The sequence below is a fragment of the Hyaena hyaena genome, unplaced genomic scaffold (assembly GCF_003009895.1).
Source record: "Hyaena hyaena isolate Hyena2069 unplaced genomic scaffold, ASM300989v1 scaffold_33, whole genome shotgun sequence".
Taxonomy (NCBI): domain Eukaryota; kingdom Metazoa; phylum Chordata; class Mammalia; order Carnivora; family Hyaenidae; genus Hyaena; species Hyaena hyaena.
The window spans coordinates 4417890-4443560 of record NW_024080666.1 but is presented as its reverse complement, the minus strand read 5'-3'; the positions used below and the strand labels follow the sequence as shown (position 1 = coordinate 4443560).

General features: G+C 42.8%; 1 protein-coding gene across 1 annotated transcript in view; it reads right to left on the bottom strand.

The window, feature by feature from the left end:
• Positions 1-25671, bottom strand: part of PSTPIP2 (proline-serine-threonine phosphatase interacting protein 2) — a 76073-nt gene that overhangs the window by 24759 nt on the left and 25643 nt on the right. The window contains exons 2-4 of the mRNA XM_039228825.1: positions 7619-7719; positions 3483-3560; positions 780-814 (exon numbers count right to left, since the gene is read on the bottom strand). Of these exons, the coding sequence (XP_039084756.1) occupies positions 780-814; positions 3483-3560; positions 7619-7719 (214 nt within the window). The remainder of the gene's footprint in view (positions 1-779; positions 815-3482; positions 3561-7618; positions 7720-25671) is intronic.

Here is a 25671-nt window from a genome sequence, read left to right as displayed (position 1 = left end):
TCTGTTTAGCTAACATTTACAAACGTCTAGAACCAGTCAGCTAGCTACAGAAACACTTTAAGCACATATCATACATATGACACCAGGTTAAAATCCTTAGCTTGAAAGCAGCAAGTACTGTTGAAAAACAGAAAGCCTTAAAGGCAGTTTCTGACTACCAGGACTGGGGACTATTAGAACTGAACAGGAGGGTGCCCGGCTGGCTCAGTTGGTAGAACATGCAACTCTTGATCTCAGAACCGTCAGTCTGAACCCCATGTTGTGTGTACCAATTACTTTAAAAAGGAGCACCTGGGTGGCCCAATCAGTTAAGTGTCTGACTCTTGATTTCAACTCAGGTCATTATCTCACAGTTCGTGAATTCAAGCCCCACATTGGGCTCTGCACTGACAGTGCGGAGCCTGCTTGGGATTCTCTCTCTCCCTCTCTCTCTGCCCCTCCCCTGCTCGCTCTCTCTCTCTCTCTCTCTCAAAAAATAAATAAACTAATTAAAATTTTTAATAAATTAATAAAAAAAGACCTGGACAGGAGCCTTTGAAGATCAAATTGTGAGGGCCTCGGCCTGGATTTCAAGTGTGAGAACCCCTCCTCAAAGTAAGTCAAATCACATCATGATGTGAGAGTGTGGAAGGTAGGCTCTCCAGCTCATTTCCACTTTGCAGAGCTACTTCTCCCCTTGGGAGCTGCTCTAACTTTTTTCCACCCAGTTTGATGGCTGTTCAAATTAAAACCCACAGAACTGGCCAAGGGCAGCAAACATAGTTTAAAGAATCACTTACGCTTCTTGAAGACCTCAAGGGCCTGCTTCAGAGTGCTGAAAAACAAGCACATATATAACTTCAGTTCTGGAAATTGTTGTACAATCCTTTTTTTTTTTAAGTTTATTTATTTATTTTGAGACAGAGACAGTACAAGTGGGGGAGGGGCAGAGAGAAGGAGACAGAGAATCCCAAGCAGGCTCCATGCTGCCAGCAAGGAGCCTAATACGGGGCTTGAGCCCACAAAACCATGGGATCATGACCTGAGCTGAAACCAAGAGTCGGACACTTAACCAACTGAGCCCCCCTAGGAACCCCTGTACAATTTTATTATAATGTCATTGCCTGCTTCTCTCTGCCCAAGTGTCATGTCCTGTAAACTCATCTCTGCATGTAAGCTTGGGAAGGCAGCAAAGGATCAAGATTTCTTAAAGTCCAGTTTTCCTCTTTCTTGCTCTCTCAATCCCAGGCAAAGCATTATAAATTCTTTACTGTCCACCTGGGTAGAGCAAGGCGCCCAAATTCCTTATGTTTCATTTCCCCCAATGATTATATAGGAATTATGATCACTTTCTGATAAGAATACCAGTCCTTCTTTAAAGTGTGATAATTAGAGGGGCACCTGGGTGGCTCAGTCAGTTAAGCATCTGACTTCAGCTCATGATCTCACGGTCTGTTAGTTCGAGCCCTGTGTCGGGCTCTGTGCTGACAGCTCCGAGACTGGAGCCTGCTTCAGATTCTGTATCTCTGTCTCTCTCTGTCCCTCTGCCACTTGCGCTCTGTCTCTCTCTGTCTCTCAAAAGTAAATAAAATGTAAAAAAAATTTTAAAAACAACTTAAAAATAATAAAATACAAATATAAATAAATAAATTATATTATATTATAATATAAAATCTGTCCCATTAAAGTGCCTAGAAACGGTGACATCTCTGTGACAATGACCAATGCTAGAACTCAGGGTTTCATCTCTACATACAATTAATCACTAAAAGGAACTAAGTACTCTTGGAGAATATTCCAGGTTTAAATTTAAAATGTTCCAATTTAAACATTTTCACAAAAAAAAAAACATGTTAAGAAAATATGGCAAACATGAATAATTATTAAATCTAGGTGATTTGGGTATACAGCCATTCTTTATGTTTGTCTTTTTACCTTTCACTGATTTATGTATTTAAGTAAATACATAAAATATAGTATAATCAACGAATTTTTCTTGTCCCAATGTCTGATATCAGGGGGTAACACATTTTTTAGGCTTATATAACTATTAATATTTTAAATCGTTTTCAATGTTTCTTTTCTATAAACCAGCACATTTCTGGAGTGGGGTGTGTGTGAGTGTGTGCGTGTATGTGTGTGTGTTAGAAGCAAGAGAAGAGGAAGGTCATGTCTTATTTTCCCCCATTAGGACCCCTGCTAGGACACAGACCCCAGGGCATCTAGGCGGTCGTCTATAGCACAGCCCAAGCAGGATGCAAGTCAGTATGGATGTGATTAGGTCTGCAAAAGCCTGTAAAGTCTACCTGAGACTATTTCTCCCAAGCCTCCCTCAACATGCTTATTTTGGAGAAGGAATCTAGAAATTTCCATATGAGTAGGATGGGCTACGAAATTTGTGAGGTCCACCACACAATGAAAATGTGGGACCCCTTGTTTATAAATTAAGAATTTCAAACTGGTGGGGCTCCTGGGTGGCTTAGTCGGTTAAGCGTCCAACTTTCACTTAGGTCATGATCTCGTGGTTCGTGGGTTCGAGCCCCGCGTCGGGCTCTGTGCTGACTGCCAGCTCAGAGCCTGGAGCCTGTTTCAGTCTGTGACTCCCTCTCTCTCTGACCCTCCCCTGCTCACACTGTCTCTCTCTCTCTCTCTCTCCTAGAAATAAATAAAACATTAAAAAAAAAAAAAAAGAATTTCAAACTGGGGATAGCAAAGAGCACCAAACCCATTGTGAAGCCCTTCAAAGTGTAGGCTCCTGTATGACTGCCCATGAAGCCAGCCCTGTAGATGAGAGGGAGTGTGTTCCTAAGGCAGACACCATGTCGGGGCCATCCCTGTATTCAGTGAGGGACAGAAGAACATGTACAGAAACCTCTCATCAGTGGTGAGAACTATAAAATCATACAGACAATCTCTCAGAGCTATCACAAACCGTGGGGGGGGTGTGTGTGTTTGTGTGTGTGTGTAAGCCCCTCTGTTAAATGTCTGATACAAAATCATATATAATATAATCCTACCTATGAAAAAGTATACATAGGGGTGCCTGGGTGGCTCAGTCAGTTAAGCGTTTGACTTCGGCTCAGGTTATAATCACATGGTTCGTGGGTTCGAGCCCTGTGTCGGGCTCTGTACTGATGGCTAGCTCAGAGCCTAGAGCCTACTTCAGATTCTGTATCTCCCTCTCTCTCTCTGACCCTCCCCTGCTCATGCTCTCTCTCTCTCTCAGAAATAAATAAAACATTAAAAAAAATTTTTTTAATTATACATAGAAAAAGACTTCAAAGAAAATCTAGAACATTTTACAAATGGGCTGTGGCTTTGCAGTTCATTTTAGCCTTCTTTCTATTTTTCTAGATTTTTAAGAACTCAAAATAAGTAATAAAACAACAGTTAAAAACTGTTTTCATGCGACACACTTCACCCTGGGGGCCAGCTCTGCTGAAGGGCTGGAGCTCCTGGCATTACTGGTCAATCTGGAAACAGGAAAGAAGCGTGGTACCTACTTGATCTCCAGCTGTCCACATGGCTTCTTCCTGGAGAGATTTAGCAGGTCTTTGCCATATTTCTCTTCAATTGATGCCCTAAAGGGAACATAACACAGAGCTCTGAGTCTTTCTCCAGACTGATTCTTAGTTAAAACGCATGGCACTCCCCTGGAGGGAAAAATTGCACTTCTGAAAAGGAGAAGCTCAGATATAATGGCATTCTCTAAAATGCAAAACTCCCACAAAACTCCCTCTACATGTGAGGGGGAATTGTGAGAAGACGGATGGACTTCCTGTCACAGTCGCCAGGATGGCCGTCACATCTTGGCAAAACCCAACATGGCCCCCTGACCGGCACAGGCCAGCGCATTACAGACTAACTATTCAAAACTATGACCCAAGGATTAATTTGCCAAAAATGTATTTTTATTCATATATATTTTTAAAGTGGAGTAAGAGATAATTCCACTAAACGCTGCACTCCTGAGGCCCACCCCTCTTCCCATGTTCTCAAAGAGTATCCTTTTTACCACCCTACATAGTTCCTCATTCACAATCAAATCAATGTTTTATGATTTTTTTGTTTTGGTTTGGTTTTGTTTTTTTGAGTGAGAGAGAGAGAGAGAGCATGAGCAGAGGAGGGGCAGAGAGACGGGGGACAGAGGATCTGAAGCAGGCTCTGTGCTGACAGCAGGAAGCCCAATGCAGGGCTCGAACTCATGAACCGTGAGATCATGACCTGGGCCGAAGTCGGACGCTTAACTGACTGAGCCAATTCAAAAACACAACTAAACTGCAGCAAAGAGAGGAGAATTTCAGAATATAAACTCTGCAGTTGGCAGGTCTCACAAAAACAACTAATCATTACTTGGTGTAGCATGGTCTGTCTAAGGCGCCAAATAACCCCTTTCCCTACCACTCAAGGTGACCCAGGTACTGTACCAGGTATAAAGAAGAGGGTTCCAGGGACCAATTTTCCTAGGTTTGAAAGCAGATCTACCCTGGGGCGCCTGGGTAGCTCATTCGGTTAAGCAGCCGACTTCGGCTCAGGTCATGAGCTCGTGGTTCGTGGGTTCGAGCCCCATGTCGGGTTCTGTGAAGGCAGCTCAGAGCCTGGAGCCTGTTTCTGATTCCGTGTCTCCCTCTCTCTTTGCCCCTCCCCCTCTCATGCTCTGTCTCTGTCTCAAAAATAAATAAACTAAAATATTTTTTTAAAAAAAGAAAGCAGCTCTATCCTTTATTGGCTGTCTGACCTTAGGCAAGTGACATAACCCCTCTGAACCACGGGCACCCCACAACACCTACCAGAGCAAGAAGAAAGGCCAGGCAACCAAAACCCTGAAGAGGTGCAAAACCCTGCACTTCTTCACCCAAATTATCCCTGAACAGGACACAGGGAAGGAATGCACACCCCCTCAGTGACTGCAGCCTCCTCCTGGCAATCATACCACCAGATAGGAAGCTCAGGGCCCAGGCAGGCCACTTGACCAAAGGCCTCAAACCTCCACATACAGGGCATATGTATCTGACAATCTGGCCTGATGCCAGCAGATTCGTTCCCAAAATCAGAGAACACAGGACTGGTTTCTATTGCTATAAAACTCCTGCAGAAAAATGACCATATACTAGAAATACAGTATAGGGGCATCTGTGTGGCTCAGTCGGTTAAATGTCTCACTCTTGGTTTCGGCTCAGGTCATGATCTCACAGTTTGTGAGTTCAACCTCCGTGTCAGACTCTGTGCTGACAATGCAGAGCCTGCTTGGGATTCTCTCCCTCCCTGCCCCTTATCCATTGTCTCTTTCTCTCTCTGCCCTTCTCCCACTCATGCTATCTCTGTCTAAAAATAAATAAATGAATGAATAAATAAGAAACTTTAAAAAATACAATAAAAATATTTACCAATTTTTAATTTCCATATATTTCCTTCTCTTTTCCATATATTTTTGTGAGATATTTAAAAAGTGAGAACTTGGGGCGCTGGGGTGGCTTAGTCGGTTAGGCGTCCGACTTTCGCTTAGGTCATGACCTCGCGGTTCGTGGGTTCGAGCCCTGCATCAGGCTCTGTGCTGACTGCCAGCTCAGAGCCTGGAGCCTGTTTCAGTCTGTGACTCCCTCNCTCTCTCTCCTAGAAATAAATAAAAATATTAAAAAAAAAAAAAGTGAGAACTTAGCTTCTGGGATCTATCTGCACTTGTGTTTTTCAAACTGTGGGTCAAAACTCACTTACAAACCGGGGTGCCTGGGTGGCTCAGTCGCTTAAGCGACCGGCTTCAGCTCAGGTCATGATCTCACAATTTGTGGGTTCGAGCCCTGCATCAGGCTCTGTGCTGACAGCTAGCTCAGAGCCTGGACCTGTTTCAGATCTGTGTCTCCCTCTTTCTGACCCTCCCCTGCTCACGCTGCCTCTCTCTCTCAGAAATAAATAAAACATTAAAAAAAAAAAACTCACTTGCAAACCATAAATCCATTCAATGGGCTACGATCAGCCATTTTTAAATACATAGAATTAAATAAAATAATAGGGTAGTGACGTGTGTTAACTCTTGTTTTATGCATGTGTGTACTGGACAGAGGTAAAATTTATTTCTTGCTGAGTGTTACATTTAAAAAAAAATGTAGGCACTGAGTTACACCACCATCTGCATCATGTCAGGGGACTCTCAGATGGTCCCACCAGGCAGCAGAAGCTTCTGTCATGGGTGTTTGGCACAGCTTCTCACGGAGGTATGGCAAGGCTAGTTCACTCCCAGCCGAAAATCGATAAAAGCACTAACTGGAAGAGGAGCACCAAAATCAAGGGATATTCTATAATATGCATGCCCTGCAGTTGTGAAGTTGTGCATGTTGCCTCCAGAGCTCTGTTGAGGAATGGAGGAAGCCTACCTCCAATGCCCATCAAGGGAAAGAAAAGTGGTAAGGTGGTGTCACCACTGTCAACCAGCTTGGGTGGAGGAGGGAAGCTGAGCCTGGAAGGAAGTGGTGCATGGCCAGCTTCCTGGAGGCTGACAGTGGAGAGACCTCGCTCCGCCCACCCCTCCTGAGATCCATAGTGTGGCAGTGACAGAGGCCTCTTCATCTGGGGTGGACAACTATGTAGGTGTGATCTTGCCCAATGTTCTCTTGAAAAGAAAATTAAAAGACGATGGAAAAATACTTTAATGTCTGTATCTCCAAGCTCTAAACCTTCCCCTGTGTTACAAAAAGAATCTGTTCATTAGTTTGGGTCCTGGCAACAACCCAGATCTTTGGCGAAAAATCCACCTAAAGTCCTCCTTCATCCAGAATCACTGGGAAATTGAGTACTCTGGACGAATACGATTTTCCACTAAACTATCTTACCCCATTAAGTATGGAATTACAAAAAAACAATGCCTTATCCATTACAAAAAGAAAAGGAAAGGCACTTGGTGGCTCCGTTGGTTAAGCGTCTGGCTCTTGGCTTCAGCTCAGGTCGCAGTTTCATGGTTCATGAGTTTGAGCCCCCATTGGGTTCTGCACTGACAGTAGGGAGCTTCCTTCAGATACTCTCTGTCCCGATCTCTCTGGCCCTCCCCCAACCTCTCAAAATAAATAAACTTTAAAAATCAAATAAAATTTAAAAAGGAAAGGAAAGGAAATCTCCTCTACACCATGCCAGTCACCGCCCTTCCCCACCAAGCTCCCTGCCATCTGCAGTGCTGTGACCCACCCACCCCCATCTTTCTCACTGCTCGGTCCCTCCCCGCCCATGGTCTCTGAATCAGGCTCCTTAAGTCATGCTCATCTCCTCCACCTGCAAGTTTGCTGTTCTCCCACAGACACCTGGCTACCCCTCCGCCTATCAAACCCACCCCACCCTCCGAGGGCCGCTCCTAGGTCCTGTCTGCTATGAAGCTGCCCCTCTTTATGTCCTAGTCTTTCACGGTCCCCCTCCCAGTGCTGTGGGTATCAGCTCACTTAGCATTTTATTATGTTTTCTTTGCTGTTTCATTCATGAATCTCATCTGTCAAGCTGGTTTCTAAGAACTTTAGGACAGAGATACCATTTACTTGCATAGCCTAGAGCACAGGGTTTTGCGAACACTTAGAAACAAACAGAAAGTAGAAAATTGTTTCTTTGTGTGGAAGTGTTTCTGTCTTCCCCTCCATTTTCAAGGAAGAACAGTGTGTACCTTTCTTTTAAAAAGTCTTCAAACTCCTTGCAGTTCTTGCGGCCGTTGTTCAGGTGCTGGATAATACTGTCGTAGCCAGCGGTGCTGAGGATGTCTGAGCTCTGGTGAGAAAGGACATTTGTCAGGGCAGGGACAGTGATGATGGCAGCCCCGAGCCTGGAGAGTGGACAGGGCAGAGCACAGGGGAAGCCAGCAGTGGGGAGTTTCTGAAGAACGTCACCTCCAAGACGTATGTGACCAAAGCAAACAAAATAGAAGAACTAAGAGTCTCTGTGGCTGTGGGAGAATTTTCAAAGTTATGAAACCGAAGGGCCATGAAACAGGAAGGACATGACAGGAAATGGAGAGCACATGGATGAGGGATCCGGCCGGGCTCTGTCGCTCTCTGCCCCGACCCACCATGCCTCATCACATCAGGACAGGGCAGGAGCCCCTGTGGAGTGGAAACCCACCCCCACCGCAGGGCCACATTAACCAGGGCTACACAATTTTCCCTTTGTCCTCAAACTTGTCACAGAGCTTGACACTGGCACTTCCCACAGCCAATAAGGCTGGTCTGAGGGTCAAGGGTCAAGGGTATCCCTGAAAAGGGCAAACAGCTCTGAGCCAGGAGTCAGGTCCCTGGAGTAGAGGGGAGGGGGCGGCTTCCCACTGGGAAACATGAAGGGGAGTCGGCATGATCCATCACATGGTCACTGGCTGGCCCCAATCAGGGAGGGTTGGGGACGAGGGATATTTTCTCATTTTAAATTAGCAATTTATGCCCATTTTTATTTTGTTATGTGCTCTGAGGTTGGAGGAAGCTACTTAAGTCCCCAAAGGAATAGCCCCAGAGGCAGTACATTTTTAAAATCGAACTCCCCCATGGGGTGCACCTGGGTGGCTCAGTCTGTTGAACGTCCAACTTGGGCTCAGGTCATGATCTCACGGTTTGTGAGTTTGAGCCCCATGTCAGGCTCTCTGCTGTCAACATGGGGTCAGCTTTGGATCCTCTGTCCTCCTCTCTCTCTCTCTCTCTCTCTGCCCCTCCCTGCCTTCTCATTTTCAAAAATAAGTAAAGATTTTTTTTAAACTTTAAGATCAAAGTCCCACAATTCCTCAAACCTACAAGTCAGGAGATAAAGAATATCTTCTATTAGGTATCCTAATCTGGCTGGTTCCCTGATTTCTACCTCCAAAGGCATATATTAGGTTGCCCGATTCGGACTCCAGTCCCTTGGGGAGATTGGTAAGGCTGCCCCGAGTGTGCCCTGGGGAGCTCTAGACTCACCCACCCCAGCCCAGCCCAGGCGGACCACCCCTCCCCAGCCCCCGGTGGGCTGAGGGAGTACCACTCTGCAATTAGTGGTGAGTGGGGGACACCTGAAGATACCTCTACCCAGCCCTGAGCACTGGAGAAGCAGAATTTCCCTCTTCCATGGCCTGGCCCAGCAGGCAGGGTCCCAAGAAGACTAGCAGGACACGGCTTGAGGCTGATTTCTTTTTTTTCTTTTTTCTTTTTTTTTATAAATAGTTTATTGTCAAATTAGTTTCCACATAACACTCAGTGCTCATCCCCAAAGTGCCCTCCTCCATGCCCACCCCCCCTCCCCCCCACATCCATCAGTCCTCAGTTTTTGTCAGCATTCAAGAGTCTCTCATGGTTTGCCTCTCTCCCTTTCCCCCACCATTTCCCCCCTTCTTCTCCCCCTTGTTCCTCCGTCAAGTTCCTCCTAATCCTCCTATACGTGCAAACATATGATATTTGTCCTTCTCTGCCTGACTTATTTCGCTCAGCATAACACCCTTTTTTTTTTTTTTTTAATAAATAGTTTATTGTCAAATTAGTTTCCACAGGCTTGAGGCTGATTTCAATGTGGCCTCCAGAAACCCAACTGGCCACAGCTCACACCACATTTTTAAAGATGGATTATTATTGGCAGAGTCAATTTTACATGTGGGCATATAAATAAATCTAAGTTAGAAAGGCATTTTGTTCCAGGAATTCTGACTCTTGTTTCAGCATAGATCTAGGCCCCAGGAAGCCTAAAGAAACAGCCTCCACCAGAGCTGCATTTCTCTACCCACCCCCTCCATACACACTCTTCTGTCTCAGCTAAGGGGCCTTCTTCCTGTCCCCTGCCACGCAGCACTCAGTGGCAACTCTATGACAGTGTTTACATTATCCCCTCCTGAATCCAGATCCAGTCCCTCAATCCCCAGGTTTTCTGGAAGCCTTCTCTGGGGGGCCCCAATGCCCAGCTTCGAATTTGCTGGCTGGTATCCACCACGTGAGGAGCCTTGCTGTCCCAATTCTACGGCAAGTTCCTGCAGCTGCTTGCAAGTCTTGGATTGCTGCTGCACACACACACAACCAAAGAAATCTAGCTTCGGATTATGGACACCAAAGATCCACAGTAAAATTCTGGAGGATGGAAACGCCTCTGCTGTTCCAGCCAGATGCATCAGAAGGGAGAGATGAAGACAGACTCCTGAGTGAATGAGTGAAAGGGCATCAAGGCACCAAGGGCCACAATCAATGCCAGTTTGTAGAGAGAGCACTTTGCCCTTTCCAGAGAAAAACACTTGGGTTCTCTGTTCTATGCTATTCTTTTGAAAAAAGTGGTTTCCTTTTTCTTAATAAAGGGTGAAAACAGACACTCTTTAAGCTGAGCAGGAAGGGTGGAGCTAAACCAGGGTTCATGGAAACAAACCAAATCACTAGGCTTCCCGGCTATCAGCTTAAAAAACCAGAATTGCTGCTTCAGAGCAGTGACTGGGCTACAGAGGCAAATAAGCAATGAAATCCCCAAGAGAAAACAAACAGTGCCCATGACCAAGTTCAAAATAGTGGAAGATTTGGCCTGGGAACTCCTTCGAATGCTGCTCAGAGAGCACGGCTGGTAAGCACTGACTGGCATAAGCAAGAATAGAAGGGTCAAGTAGGATAGAAGACTGCATGAGCACCAAGATGGTATCTCAGATCTGCCATCAGAAGTGACAATCCCATAACCTCAATAGCCTCAGCTTTTAACTGGAGCCCTCTACACAATATCCCTGACTTCTCTTCCTCAGCTTTTCCACACTGGTCTCTTTCCTGTCTTCCAAATGGACAATTTACATTTCTACCTCAGGACCTTTACACATGCTTTTCTCACAGAAGGAATAACATCTCCTCCTCTGGTTTGGGGCCAGTTCAAATCCCACTTCCTCTCTGGAGTCTTCCTCAAATAATTCCCTCTAATGTCTTCTCCTCCCCTTCTAAATGCCTGTAGTGTTTAATGCCCATTCCTCTATTTGGCTCTTATTATACATTATTTCATGTCAGTAGTTAACATATTTTTAAAAATTAGTTAACTTCTTGAAGAGTATCTGGATTATACCCAACTTTTATCACCCACAGTAGCTTCCATGTTAATGGTGCTTGAGAAATATTTGTTAATTGTATGCCAACTACAGACAAGATACTAAAAGGTTACAAAGCCCTCATTAGATTCAGTTCTTGCAATCAAGGAGCCTATTGTTCATTTAGGGAGTCAGTAAAAGACAATTACATAAAACAAATGTGTATGCACAAGGAAAATTAGAGACTAAGATGATACACGAGACTACAAAGAGAAAATATATAATGAAAGAAGTAGAGAACAAAGAATAGGCTTGAGTCATCAGAAGAGAGAAGAAGAGAGAAGAGGGGTGTCTGGGTGGCTCAGTCAGTTAAGAGTCCAACTTTGGCTCAGGTCATGATCTCATTGTTTGTGAGTTTGAGCCCCCGTCAGGCTCTGCGCTAATAGCTCAGATAGCCTGATTCAGATTCTGTGTCTCCCTCTCTCTCTGCCCTCCCCTGCTCATGCTCTGTCTCTTTCTCTCTCTCAAAAATAAATACACATTAAAAAAATTTTTTTAAGAAAGAAAATAGAAGACATAAAATTTAAATTGAGTCTTTTAAAATGACTGGGATTCACACAAGAAATCAGAAGATACTTCAAACCAAATGATGGTGAAGGAAACATCAACATTTGTGGGACACAACAGAATAGTGCTTATAGGGAAACTTGCAGCTCTAAATGTTTGTATTCGGGAAAAAAATGTTTTAAAATTAATGATCTAAGCTTTCACTTGGTGGAGCTGGGAAAAAAGAACAAATTAAATCTGTAGTAAGTATAAAGAAAGAAAGAAAAATAGTGGAGCAAAATGAAATAGAAATGAACAAACAAAAAAAGAAAGTTAATGAAACTAAAAGTTAATCTTTTGAGAAGTTTATTAAACTTCTTTGATTTTATTAAAATCAAAACCCATAGCTACAATGATCACAAAACAGGAGAGAGATAGGGAGCCTTAGGGGGATAAGAGATAGGGCACAAAATAAATAAATAAACTTTAAATTAAAAAAAAAATAGGAGAAGGATGGGATGCCTGGCTGGCTCAGTCGGAAAAGCATGCTACTTTTGACCTTGGGGTCATGAGTTTGAGCCCCATATGGGGTGTACAGATTACTTAAATAAGTAAAACTTTTTAAAAAGTTGAGAAAAAAAAAAGAAGAAGGAAAGAACACAAATTACCAATATCTTCAATCTAAAAAAGGGCATCTACAAAAGCTATGCCAAAAACCTACTTAATTTTGAACACTTAAATTTGAACACTTTCCTCCTAATAAAGAGGAAATAAGGCAAGAAGTAAGTCACGGGTCAACTGAGTGGCTCAGTTGGTTGAGCATCTGGCTTTTGGTTTCAGCTTGGGTCATATCTTGTGGTTTGTGAGTTCAAGCCCCGCATTGGGCTCTGCACTGACAGCATGGAGCCTGCTTGGGATTCTCTCTCTCCTTCTCTTTCTGTCTCTCTCTCTCTCTCTCTCTCTCAAAATAAGTAAATATAAACTTAAGAAAAAGAAAAAAGTCAAGAAAATAAACAAAGTGCATACCTATTGGAAACAGTAAAACTGCTTTTATTTGCAGACAACATGATTGTGTACGTAGAAAATCCTAAGGAATTTTCCAAAAAATGACTAGAATTAATAAATAAACTTAACAAGGTTGCAGGGTACAAGGTCCATATACAAAAATCAATTATAGTTCTATATACCAGCAGCAAAAAAAACCCTATACATCATTTGCAATGGCATAAAAGATATAAAATATTCAAGAGTAAATACTTAAGAAGTTATATAAGATTTTTCCATTCAAAATTGCATGCATTGCTGAGAGAAATGAAATTAAGACATCAGTAAAGGTAGATACATACCTTGTTTGGGGATTGAAAGAGTCAGTATTGTTAAAATGTTAATTGTCCCCAAATTGAGCTATAGATTCAACACAATCCCATCAAAATCTCAAAATCTTTGCTGCAGAAATTTGCTAGTTAGCCTAAAATTTGTATGGAATTACAAAGGATCTAGAATAAGCAAAACAATTTTTTTTAAGCTGGAGAATTCACACCAATGACTTTAAAACCTTCTATGAAATCACAGTAGTCAAAAAAGCATGGTACTGATCTGAGGTTACATAAACAGACTATGGAACAGCATAGAATCCAGAATAGACTCTCCTGTCAACTGACTTTCAACAAAGGTGCCAAAGATTCTCAATGACAAAATGATAGTCTTTTCCACAAGTGGCCCTGACAATTGCATAAAACACAGGGAGAAAAGAACATCTATTCCTTCTTCATACCATAAGCAAACATTAATTGAGATGGATCATAGGCTTACATGTAAAACTAAAGTTTTCATTAAAAAAATAAGGAAATATCTTTGAGACTGAGATAGGAAAAGATTTCTTAGAGAGAATACAAAAATTATGAACTACAAAAGAAAAGCCTCAAAAAATGGACTTGATCAAAATTAAAAACCTCTGTTCATCAAAAGAGATTGTGAAGATGGGGTGCCAGGGTGGCTCAGTCGGTTAAGCATCCGACTTCAGCTCAGGTCATAATCTCACGGTTCAGGAGTTTGAGTCCCGCATCGGGCTCTGTGCTGACAACTCAGAGCCTGGAGCCTACTTCAGATTCTATGCCTCACTCTCTCTTTGCCTCTCCCCTGCTTGCACTCTCTCTCTCTCAAAAATAAATAAACAGTAACAAAAAAAAAAGAGAGAGAAAGAGAGAGATTGTGAAGAAAATTCAATGGTAGGCCATAGTCTGGGAGAAACTATTCACCTTACATATCAAGGGTAGAGCATTTGACCACATATATCTGTCACAGGACTTGTATCCAGAATATATAAATAACTCCAACAAAGTCATGATAAAAATGTAAGCAACCCAATAAAAAATGGGCATAATACTTAAACTTCATAAACACTTCATAAAAAGACACTTCATAAAAGATATTTTGTTTGGCCAAAACGTTTATGGAAAGTTGCTTACTATCACAGGAAAATTCAAATTAAAGTCACAGTCATATCTACTCCATGCCCACTAGAAGAGCTAGAGTTAAAAAGTCAGCATTGAGGGGCGCCTGGGTGGCTTAGTCGGTTAAGCGTCTGACTTTCGCTTAGGTCATGATCTCGCGGTTCGTGGGTTCGGGCCCCGCGTCGGGCTCTGTGCTGACTGCCAGCTCAGAGCCTGGAGCCTATTTCAGTCTGTGACTCCCTCTCTCTGACCCTCCCCTGCTCATGCTGTCTCTCTCTCTCTCTCTCCTAGAAATAAATAAAAACATTAAAAAAAAATTAAAAAAAAAAAAAGTCAGCATTGAATGTAGGCAGGAATATTGAACTACCAGAATTCATGCATTCTGATGGGCGTGTAAAAATGGTACATTTTGAAAAATGGCAATTTCTCAAAAAGAAAAATACACACATATGCTCTGGCCCAAAGTTGCACCCTAAGCATTTGCCCAAGTGAAATGAAAACACATGTCCACAAAAAGACTTGCACAAGAATGTTCATAGGAGTGTTGTTCACAATAGCCTCAAACTGGAAACAACCCAATGTCTAACAACTGATGCAAGGCAAACAATCTGTGATAGATTCATACAATGGGATACTAGTCAGCAATAAAATGACAGCTACTGACACATGAAACCACATGGATGAATCTCAAAAACATTATGCCAGTGACGGGCACCTGAGTGGCCCAGTCAGTTAAGCGTCTGACGCTTGGTTTTGGCTCAGGTCTTGATCTCACAGTTCATGAGATCAAGCCCTGAGTCAGGTCAGGCCTGCTTGACTCTCTCTCTCTCTCTCCCTCTCCCTCTCTCTCTCTCAAAATAAATAAATAAACATTAAAAAAAAAAAACAAAAAACCTTATGCCAGTGAAAGATGCCAGACACAACAAAGCATTTACTGTGTGATCTCATTTACATGACATTCTAGGGCAGGTGGCAATTTTAGGACTTACTTTCTACAAGAAAAGAAACAACAGCGATTGCCTGAGCCAGGGGAGAACCTGAGGGTGGAGTGGGAAGGGCCCCTTGGGGAACTTCCTGGAATGATGGAAATGCATACACCCATGTGACCCACATTCTTATCAAGATCTTTCTATAGAGGTGTGGGTTGCACAGGTGTGTGTAGTTTTTGAAGCTCCTCGATCTGCACATTTAACTTACATAAATTAAACTTCAATAAAATTCAAAGGCAAAAAAAAAAAAAGGAACAGGATTCAGAAGGAGAAGGGGCAGGAAGCACAGTGGGAGGAACAGAAGAAGCAAAGTCTTGGAAGTAGATCTGGCCTGGGAGTCCTGCGTGAGGCAGGGCGATGAAAATGAAGGGCGAACAGATCCAAGCCCCCAGCAACCCTCCCAAGGACCCAGAATGTAAGGTTTCATAAGGCTCAAATTATAAAGAGTTAAAGAGTATTCACATTTCAGTCAATGGGTTAGTTCTTTGACCACAGACATTTCAAGACAAAAAATTTGCCAGACGCAGCAGTAAGCACATGTGTGCCACATCAGCAGACATGTGAACCAAAGAAGGGTAGTAAGTCTTGTGAGCACACAGGCAGGCAGTCCAGACCAGGTCGAGGTATGGGTTCAGAGAAGGAGGAAGTCTCTGTGGGCTTCCTGGTGGAGGGTAACTCCACTGCCCACCAGCTCCTCATCCCAGATCTAACACTCAGATCTGATATCAGTCGCTCAGTCCAGGCACATACACTCTGCTTCCTGCCCAGCGCTGAGCCCCATGCCTCAGGGGCCTCTCAGAACTGGTTTCCAGGGTCCTTTTCCACCACGTGGCCTCTGGGCAGAAGGTATAAGGGCAGAGGGGAAGCAAAGCATACCTGCAGCCTCCAAAGCTGCCATCGCAGTTACAGGCGCTGCCGCAGAGCATCCCCACATCTGGGTCTGTGCTGCATCTCACGCCCGCCTCATCACGGTGTCTGCTATGCCCCAGTTTCCCTAGCTGTGGGCTCCAAGGACGACCTGTGCCAGAATCACTCAGGCAGACCCCAGGTCCCACCCGGACCTGCTGCGTTCTGAGACTGGGGCAGGAGAATCTCCACTTTTTACACTCCTTCCAAGTGACTTAACGTCGTTTGAAAACTGCTGCCCCAGAAATGATAAAGACAAAAGAACAAAGTCCCCACGCAGAGGAGCTGAGCACGAAGGAAAGCAGGATACATGCCCGCAAAACTAGAGAACATGGCAGACTGGGGTGGCGGGAGAGTGGCTGCTGGGAAGGGGCATGATAAGAGGGAGGAGAAAGACTCAGGGTTTGCGCTTCATTTTGAAACCTCGGATTTCTGAGGCACCTGAGGGGCTCAGTCGTTTAAGCATCCAAGTCTTGGTTTCAGCTCAGGTCATGATCTCATGGTTTGTGGGCTTGAGCCCCACATGTGGAAACTGCTTAGTATTCTCTCTCTCTCTCTCTCTCTCTCTCACTCTCTCCCCTCCCCCCCGTTAAAAATCAATAAATAAACTTAAAAAAAAAAACACCTCTGATTTTGAGTAAAAAATGCAAATTAACATTGATGCCCTCTGGGGCCCCAGGGGTAGGGGCAGCTGACTTGGTGTGACATGCAAAGGCCGCGTTTGTTTGCGGCCCGGGCAGAGCTGCAGACCTGTGCCACACTCTGCATTACAGGCCCACAGCATTTCCCATATGCACAGCAAGATGGGAGCTATTTCCATGTTTTACAGCTGGAGAAAAAAGGAGGTGATCTCCTTATCACTACCTCCAACCACAGTGAAAGATCTTAACCCTCAACCTACAATATTATTCAAATCTCTGTTATTCATTACAAGTTATACAGCCAACAACAGACTGGGGGTAAAGATCAAGGCATTCCTTTTATCTCCCTATGCTCTCAACCCGGACCTTTCTTTCTTGCTTACTTTCCAATCCCTTTTACCCAGAGATGTAAAGGCAAATGGTTCAAATTCACCTTATCAGAAAACATACATTAATTATTGTTAATTAATTTTAATAATTCGGTCTAACATCCATTGAATGCTTGCTATATTCCAAATAGCATGCCAACTATTGTGCATGGAATATCCTCCTGTTTAATTCTTATAACAATCCTACGACAGAGGGATCATTATTATCTTCATTTATAGGACAAGAAACTGAAGAACAAAGTCCATATTCATAAACCACTTGACCACACAGCTTCTCTTCCTGGAGGACAAGAGCCATAGTTAACTTTCTGTCAGTCTGCTTCCCAGCAATTCTAAAGATTTTTATTTATTTTTGAGAGAGAGAGAGAGAGAGAGCATGCCTGCATGAGCTAGGGTGGGGCAGAGAAATAGGGAGACAGAGGACCCCCAGCAGAGGCTAGAACTCAAAAATCGCAGGATCATGGGCCACCAGAGTGGCTCAGTGAGTTAAGCCTCCAACTTTGGCTCAGGCCATGATCTCATGGTTCATGGGTTCAAACCCTGTGTTGGGCTCTGTACTGAAAGCCCAAAGCCTGGAGCCTGCTTTTAGATTCTATGTCTCCCTCTCTCTCTGCCCCTCCCCTGCTTGTTCTCTCTCTCTCTCTCTCTCTCAAAAAGAAATAAACATTTAAAAAAAGAAAGTGATCATGACCCGAGTTAAAGTTGGACACTTAATCAACAGAGCCACCCAGAGGCCCCTAAAGATTTTTAAGTAATCTCTACATCCAGTATGAGGCTCAAACTCACAACCCAGAGATTGAGAGCGGCAGGCTCCACCTGCTGAGCCAGCCAGTTGCCACCCCAATCCCAGCAATTCTACACAGGACACGCCCAGGCTTTAACACCATACTTGGGTCTGAGTCCAAATTCTACCCCGTGACAGCTATGTGACCTTGGGCTGAGAGCTCAGTCTCTCTTCATGTTAATATACAAGACTGTTAAATGGGGATTCTTGTAAGGATCAAATGAGATATTGTGCTTTGAGTTTGTCAAGTGCTTCATAAACTAAAGGAATTAAGAGAGACACACTCAAATCTCTCAAGACCATGCCACAAAAACAAAAAATCAAATGTATTTGGACTGTGTGAACTTTTTCACTAAAAGCAGACAACAGTGAAAGAAATGTAGCCTGTTAGCTATTCAAAGATAAGTATTTCGGGACACCTGGGTGGCTCAGTCAGCTGAGTGTCTGACTTCAGCTCAAGTCATGATCTCCCGTTGTGAGCTCCAGTCCCACATTGGGCTCACTGCTGTCAGTGCAGAGCCTGCTTTGGATCCTCTGTCCTTCTCTCTCTGACCTTCCCCCATTTGCGCTCTCTCAAAAATAAGTAAAACATTAAAAAAATTTTAAATATATGTCATCATCAGAGGAAGCAGCCAGAAAGGTGTCAGAGTCACCTCAGAAAGGGATATGGAAACTGCTGTTTCAGCCATGCATTCCTAAATCTTTTTTTTTAATTTTTTTAAATGTTTTATTTATTTCTAGGAGAGAGAGAGAGAGAGCGTGAGCAGGGGAGGGGCAGAGAGAGAGGGAGACGCAGAATCTGAAACAGGCTCTAGGCTCTGAGCAGGCAGTCAGCACAGAGCCTGACGCAGGGCCCGAACCCACGAACCGCGAGATCATGACTTAAGCGAAAGTCGACGCTTAAGCGACTAAGCCACCCAGGCGCCCCATGCATTCCTAAATCAAAAGTCAAAATTGGGGCACCTGGGTGGCCCAGTCGATTAAACGTCTGACTCCTGGTTTGGGCTCAGGTCATGATTTCACAGTTCGTGGGTTCCAGCCTCTGGGATGAGAGCATGGAGGCTGCTTGGGATTCTCTCTTTCTCCTTCTTTCGCTCGCTCTCTCTCTCTCTCTCTCAAAATAAATAAATAAACATTAAAAAAAAATAAAGTCAAGATCATATCATGGTTGCGTCCTTAAGCCTTCTCGTAAGCCACAGCAGGGGACTGTGAAGGCAAGAATGAAACCCACCCCGGTTCCCACCCCTGGTGTGCTCTGCCGGCCCACAGGGTGCGGCCCTCACGGCCTCCAGCCTTCAGTCAGACATCCCCAGCTCTGTCTGGCCTGGGTCCACACTTGACATTTTCACATGTCTAAGTCAGCAGGTCAGTTAAAAAGGCAACTCCACTCAGCTGAAAATACACTTGGAAGTAACTGTGTGATGCCAAACCCTTGCATCAGGGGGGAAAAATGGTTGAAAGGATGTGCACCAAAAATGTTGAAAGCAATTCTCTTCTTACCACACGTCTGTATTTTCTAAATTTACTATAAAATATTTATACTGCTTTTATAATCTGAAGTCTTCCTCCCTACCTCCATCCCTTAGAGGTGGCAAATCGATGTCTTTTTGTTTCTCTGTCCTGTATTCCCAGCCCCACTAAAATAACAAAAGATCCGTAAGGACAATAGAAAGTAGGGAAGGGCCCATGGAGGAAGCTGGAGATTTGTAGGAATGTCCGTTATAAAAAAGCCAGCGGGGCTAGACGCACAGAGGACAGAAGCCAGTGTGCCAGCCCATGCCAAACAGAAGAGATTCCACAGGCTTTCCCGGCAAAGCCCTAGAAACCCTGAAGCTCAAGTCAGCAGGGGCTGAAACTGAAGCAACCGCGGAAAATCTGCCGGGTGTTTGCAGCCGTGGAGCCCAGCCAGCGCCCTGCCCGCTCTGAGCTGAGACTTTTGTGCCAAAGCCACAACTGGTGAGGACTCCGCCCTGCAGCAGGCTCCTAGCAAGGGCAGAGAGAGCAAAGAGCAACAGGCTACCGTCCCTTGGCACCGTCAAAGCTCCCACAGTACAGCCTGAAAGAAAAAGAAAGTTACGCACAGTTGTCAAGCCCTGAAAATGCCCTTCGCTTCCAGGTAGCACCGTTCCCACTTTCTCACTCCGGACAGGCAACAAAATATCAGACATTGTCATGATTTCTAGATGATACAAGCACCTATTTGGAAAACCAGGCATTTTATCAAATGAAAAGCTAAGAGTCGAATGAAATATTTTTTGTGTTAAGCATTAGCTTTCGTACACATCAACAATAACCGCTTAAGAACGTAACTTAACTGCTCACACTCTGTCTCTCCTCTCAAAAATAAACGTTAAAAAATTTTTTAAAAAAGAACATAACTTAAAACACAAAATCCTATTCACAGTGCCAACAAAACATATAAAATACCTAGGAATAAGCTTTTTTGAAGGAAAAAGACATTTAAGACATTACCAAAAAATACAGATAGAATCACAATACATCTAGGAATATATCCTAGTCTAATATCTAGGAAAAAAATCTAGAAAAGTCTAATACTGGAAAGATTCAGTTCTCCTCAAGTAAATCTATTAAGTTAAAATAGGTTTCAATCAAAATCCAAATCTTACTGGAGTTTCTTTTTAAATTTAACTTCATTTCAAAGCCCAAAGGGTAGGTGAAGATAAATAGTTCACAAAATGTTGAAAAGTAATGAGTGAGGAACCCACCCCACCATATGAAAAACAGAATAAAGTAACAAAAAATTTAAAAACATAGTACTGACATTGTGAACTGACAATCAGGTAAATAAATACAAACAACAGTCCAGAGATAGTTTTATGTACACAGAGGATTTAATATATGATAAAGGAAGCATGAAGCCAGAAAGCAAAGGATGGCTTATTCAATTAATGTTACTGTGACAGTGACAGTCCATTTTGCCAAAAACTAAATATAGAGCCCTTTCTAACATCACACTCTAAAATAAGTACCTGATTAATTAAAGGTCTAAGCATGGAAATCATAAACAGGTAAGAAGAAAATATAGGACATATTTTTTTTTAAATATTAAGATTTTTTCTAGACTGCAAACTTAGAAAACGTTTTTAAAAAGACAAAATTAGCCTATTCTGAAAATACAGTTGAATAAAATTGACCCCATTTGACACAGAAAGTTTCAGCAGGCCAATTCCCATAGAAGAAGCAGGAAGTAATCAAGGAGCAGAAAACAGTAACCAAATTGGGTGTTTCACAGAACATGGAATTCCACAAAACCGTCAGGGAAAAAAAGTATTCCTAAGGTTCCAAAACTGATTGGAAATGAAAGAAAATGCCCTAATTCACCCTGTAAAGCAAGTATAACACAATATTTAAACTCGACGGAGTATTTAAAAAGTTACAGATCAGTATCACTTATATATATTAATCAAAATGTTCTAACTAAAATATTAGCAACGTAATTCAATAACACATTCTAAAGAGAATGTAACAAGATTAAGTGGGATTTATTCCAGGAATGCAAAGCTGGTTGAATATTAATCTAATATTTATTAATCTAATAAAACATTTTAATAAATCTAAGCTGAAAAATCATTATTTTCTCCATAAATGCCTGCGGTAGGCTAAATAATAGATCCCAAAGATACCCAGGTCCTCATTCCTAGACTCCATGAACTTGTTTCATATGGAAAACAAGTCTTTGTTGATAGGATTACATGAAGAATATTGACATAGACGGGCTCTGTGCTGCCTGCCAGCTCAGAGCCTGGAGCCTGTTTCAGAGTCTGTGACTCCCTCTCTCTCTGACCCTCCCCTGCTCACACTGTCTCTCTCTCTCTCTCTCTCTCTCTCTCTCCTAGAAATAAATAAAACATTAAAAAATATTTTGAAAAAAAGAATATTGGCATAGAGGGATTACCCTGTATTATTTGGGTCCTAAACGCAATCACAAGTGTTCTTATAAGACAGACGGCAGAGGGAGATTCAACACCAGGGAGGAAAAGCCATGTGACCACAGAGGCAAGACTGGAGTCATGTGTCACAAGCCAAGAAACACCAGCAGTCACCAGAAGCTGGGAAAGTCAAGGAAGAGATTCTTTCCTACAACCTCCAGAGGGAGTATGGCTCTCCTGACACCTTGATTTCATCTTAGTGATGCTGATTTTGGACTTCTGGCCTCCAGAACTGTGAAAGGATACATTTCTGTTGGTTTAAGCCACAAGTTCATCATAATTTATTACAGCAATGCAATGCAAGACCAAAAATATCTTCAATAGTACTCAATACCCATTGCTGATTTTAAAAGAAACTCAAGAAAAAAGAAATTGATGGGACACCTGGGTGGTTCAGTCAGTTCAGGTCATGATCTCACTGTTCATGGGTTTGAGCCCCACATCGGGCTCTGTGCTGACAGCTCAGAGCCTGGAGCCTGCTTCAGATTCTGTGTCTCCCTCTCTCTCTGCTCCTTCCTTGCTCTCTCACTCAAAAATAAATAAATATTACCCAAAAAAAATTTTTTTAAAGAAACTGATGGTACTTTCTTAAGATGATTATATATATTTATGTGTCTTATGCCTAAAGCCCACATCCTACTTAAAGGAGAAACACTGCAGATATTTGTATTAGGATGAGGAACAAGGCAAGAATGCCCCCTTTCTCCACTCCTTTATACTAGAGGTATTAACCGATGCAATTTGAGAAGGTAAATTGATTAGAAGCATAGGAGCAGTGAAAGAAATAAAGCTATCTCTATTTGCAAATGATATAATACAAATGGAAAGATATCCTTTGTTGTTGGGTAGGATGACTCACTGTCATAAAAATGTCAGTTCTTAGTTAATTTATAATTGTAATGCTACTTCAATGAAAATACCAACAAGTTTTTTCTTATGTAGTTAAATAAAGTTCATATGGAAATCATAAAAATGCAAAAACAGCCAGAAAAATACAGAGAACAAAAAGTTCTGAAAGGAAGCCAGTCTTATCAGACATTTAAACACATTATAAAGCCTCTATAATTAACACACAGTGGGGCTGGTGCATAAACAGCCAAACAGACCAGTGGAATAGAAATGAAGCCCAGAAGTAGACTCAAGTACACATAGAAATTTAACATATGCTAAAGATAGCATCTCACATCACTGGGGCAAAAATGAACTTTTTCATAAGTGGTGCTGGGACAATTCTTAGCCGTTTAGAAAATGGTAAAAGTAGATCCAAACCATACAACATACACAAGAATAAATTCCAAATGGATCTGGGGCACCTGGGTGGCTCAGTTGGTTAAGCATCTGACTTCAGCTTAGGTCATGATCTCACAGTTCGTGTGTTCGAGCCCTGCGTCAGGCTCTGTGCTGACAGCCAGCTCAGAGCCTGGAGCCTGTTTCAGATTCTGTATCTCCCTCTCTCTCTGGCCCTCCCCTGTTCACGCTGTCTGTCTCTCTCTCTCTCTCTCTCTCTCAGAAATAAATAAAAAACATTTTTAAAAATTCCAAATGGATCAGAGATCTCAATGCAACATGAAACCTGCAAGTGCTGCAGGTAAGAATGCCAAGAGGTTTTCTAACTATGACTTAAAATCCTAATGCAACAACAAAAGAAAGTTCGTACATCTGACCACCTAAACATAAAAACTTTTTCATAGCAAAAACTAATAATAAACAACATTAAGCTGACAAAGAGAAAAAACACTTGCAATTAAATCACAGCTAAAGGGCTAATATCACTGACATAGAAATAATTCTTTTAAATTGATGGAAAAGTACCCAGAAAATGGGCAAGAGATATGGAACAGATGATTTACTCTGTGCGTATGCATTCCTTAAACATACAGAGATATATACAACCTCACCTATTAGAAAAGAGAAGTGCAAATGGAAGCTGAACCCCGCCCATTGGAATGGCAACATTAACAAGCACAAAATACATTCAGTTGACAAGACTGTGGGCAGCACCCACTCTAATGCATTGCTGGTGAGAATGAAGATTGGTTCAAACTTTAGGAGAGGAGATTCAATAATAACCGAAGTACATGTGTGTTTACCTTTTGATCCAGGTATCCCACTTGTAGGAATTTACCCTGAAGATATACCTCCAACAAAACCAAAATACATACGCACAAGTTATTAATGGAAGTGCTATCTACAATTACAAAGTTTTGTAAACAACCTAAAGTTCATACACAAGGAGAATGGTACAATCTCACAGTGAAGTTCTATGCACCTATGAAAAAGAGAATGAGCAGCACCTGGGTGGCTCAGTCCGTTGAGTGTCTGACTCTTGATTTTGGCTCAGCTCGTGAACTCGTGGTTCATGAGCTAGAGCCCCGCATTGGCTCTGTGCTGGTAGTGCAGAGTATGCTTGGGATTCTCTCTCTCTCTCTCTCTCTCTCTCTCTCCTTTCTCTCCTCTCTCCTCTCTCTCTCTCTCTCAAAATAAATAAATAAACTTAAAAAAAAAGAATGAGAAATACCACTAAGAACTGACATAGAGTGGTTTCCAGTCTTTACTTTTTATCTATTTATCTATCTATTTATTTTTTTTTTTATTTATTTTTGAGAGAGAGAGAGAGAGAGAGAGAGTGAGCATGCGAGTAGGGAGAGAAGGGGCAGAGGGAGAGGGAGAGAGAATCTCCATGCTGAGAATGGAGGCTGACACAGGGCTCCATCTCAAGGCCGGGGAGATCATGACCTGAGCTGAAATCAAGAGTAAGACACTTAACTGACTGAGCCACCTACGCTCTCTCCGCCTATATTTTTTAATGGGAAAAAAGCAAAGGGCCAGAGGGCAGCTGCAGTGTGGTCACAAAGTCTGGAAGCATAGGCAAATATACATAAGAAATGATTAAATGCTATTACATTACAAAGCGTTCAATGATATCATATGATATGTTGAACATGTTGTCCTTTACTGGCAATGCATAGTTTAATGCATTATGCAAAATTGCTATGAACATAGCTTATTAACACAGCATTTCTATCAAGCCCTGCACATGTGCCTTTGCATTGCTTCAAGGGATTCATGTTTCTGCTTTTCATGGGATACACCTGTCATTAGCATGCCCCAGAAGTAATCGAGGAGTTTCAGTTATAAAAAAATAAAACAATAGCACACACATTTCCAGATTTTGTGGCTATTCTATATAATATACTGCCTTTTGCATTAGAAAGAGAAGAAAATGAGAGTATATATATTTATACTTGTGCAAAAGAAACACAGAAAAGGTAAACCAGAAATTAATGAAATTAGTCACTTACAAGGGGTAAGTGGGACCAGAGAGGACAAGACAGGAGAATTGGGATAGAAGTAGTGGGTGAAAGTGATGCTTCTCTGGGTACACTTTTTTGAAACTTTATTTACTGGGGTGCCTGGGTGGCTTAGTTGGTTGAGCATCTGACTTCAGCTTGGGTTATGATCTCACGGTTCATGAGTTGAAGCCCTGCGTCGTGCTCTGTGCTGACAACTCAGAGCCTGGAGCCTGCTTCAGTTTCTGGCTCTCCCTCTCTCTCTCTGCCCTTCTCCCATTCGCTCTGTCTCTGTCTCTCTCAAAAATAAATAAAAACATTTTTAAAAATTAAAAAAATAATAATAAAGTTTATTTATTTATTTTGAGAGAGATCACTTCTCAGCCTCTTGGCTAAGATTAAGTGTATTTATTTTGAGAGAGAGAGCATGCACATGTGCGTGCAGGAGACGGGCAGAGAGAGAGGGAGAGAGAGAGAATCCCAAGCAGGGGCTCAGATCCATGAACTGTGAGATCATGACCTGAGCCAAAATCAAGACTCAGACACTTAACCAACTGAGGTACCCAGGCGCCCCTGGGTATACCTTTCTACGTTGTTCTAACTTTTGAAATTATGTTAATATTTGGGGCTCCTGGGTGGCTTAGTCGGTTAAGTGTCCGACTTTCGCTTAGGTCATGATCTCGCGGTTCGTGGGTTCGGGCCCGCGTCGGGCTCTGTGCTGACTGCCAGCTCAGAGCCTGGAGCCTGTTTCAGAGTCTGTCACTCCCTCTCTCTCTGACCC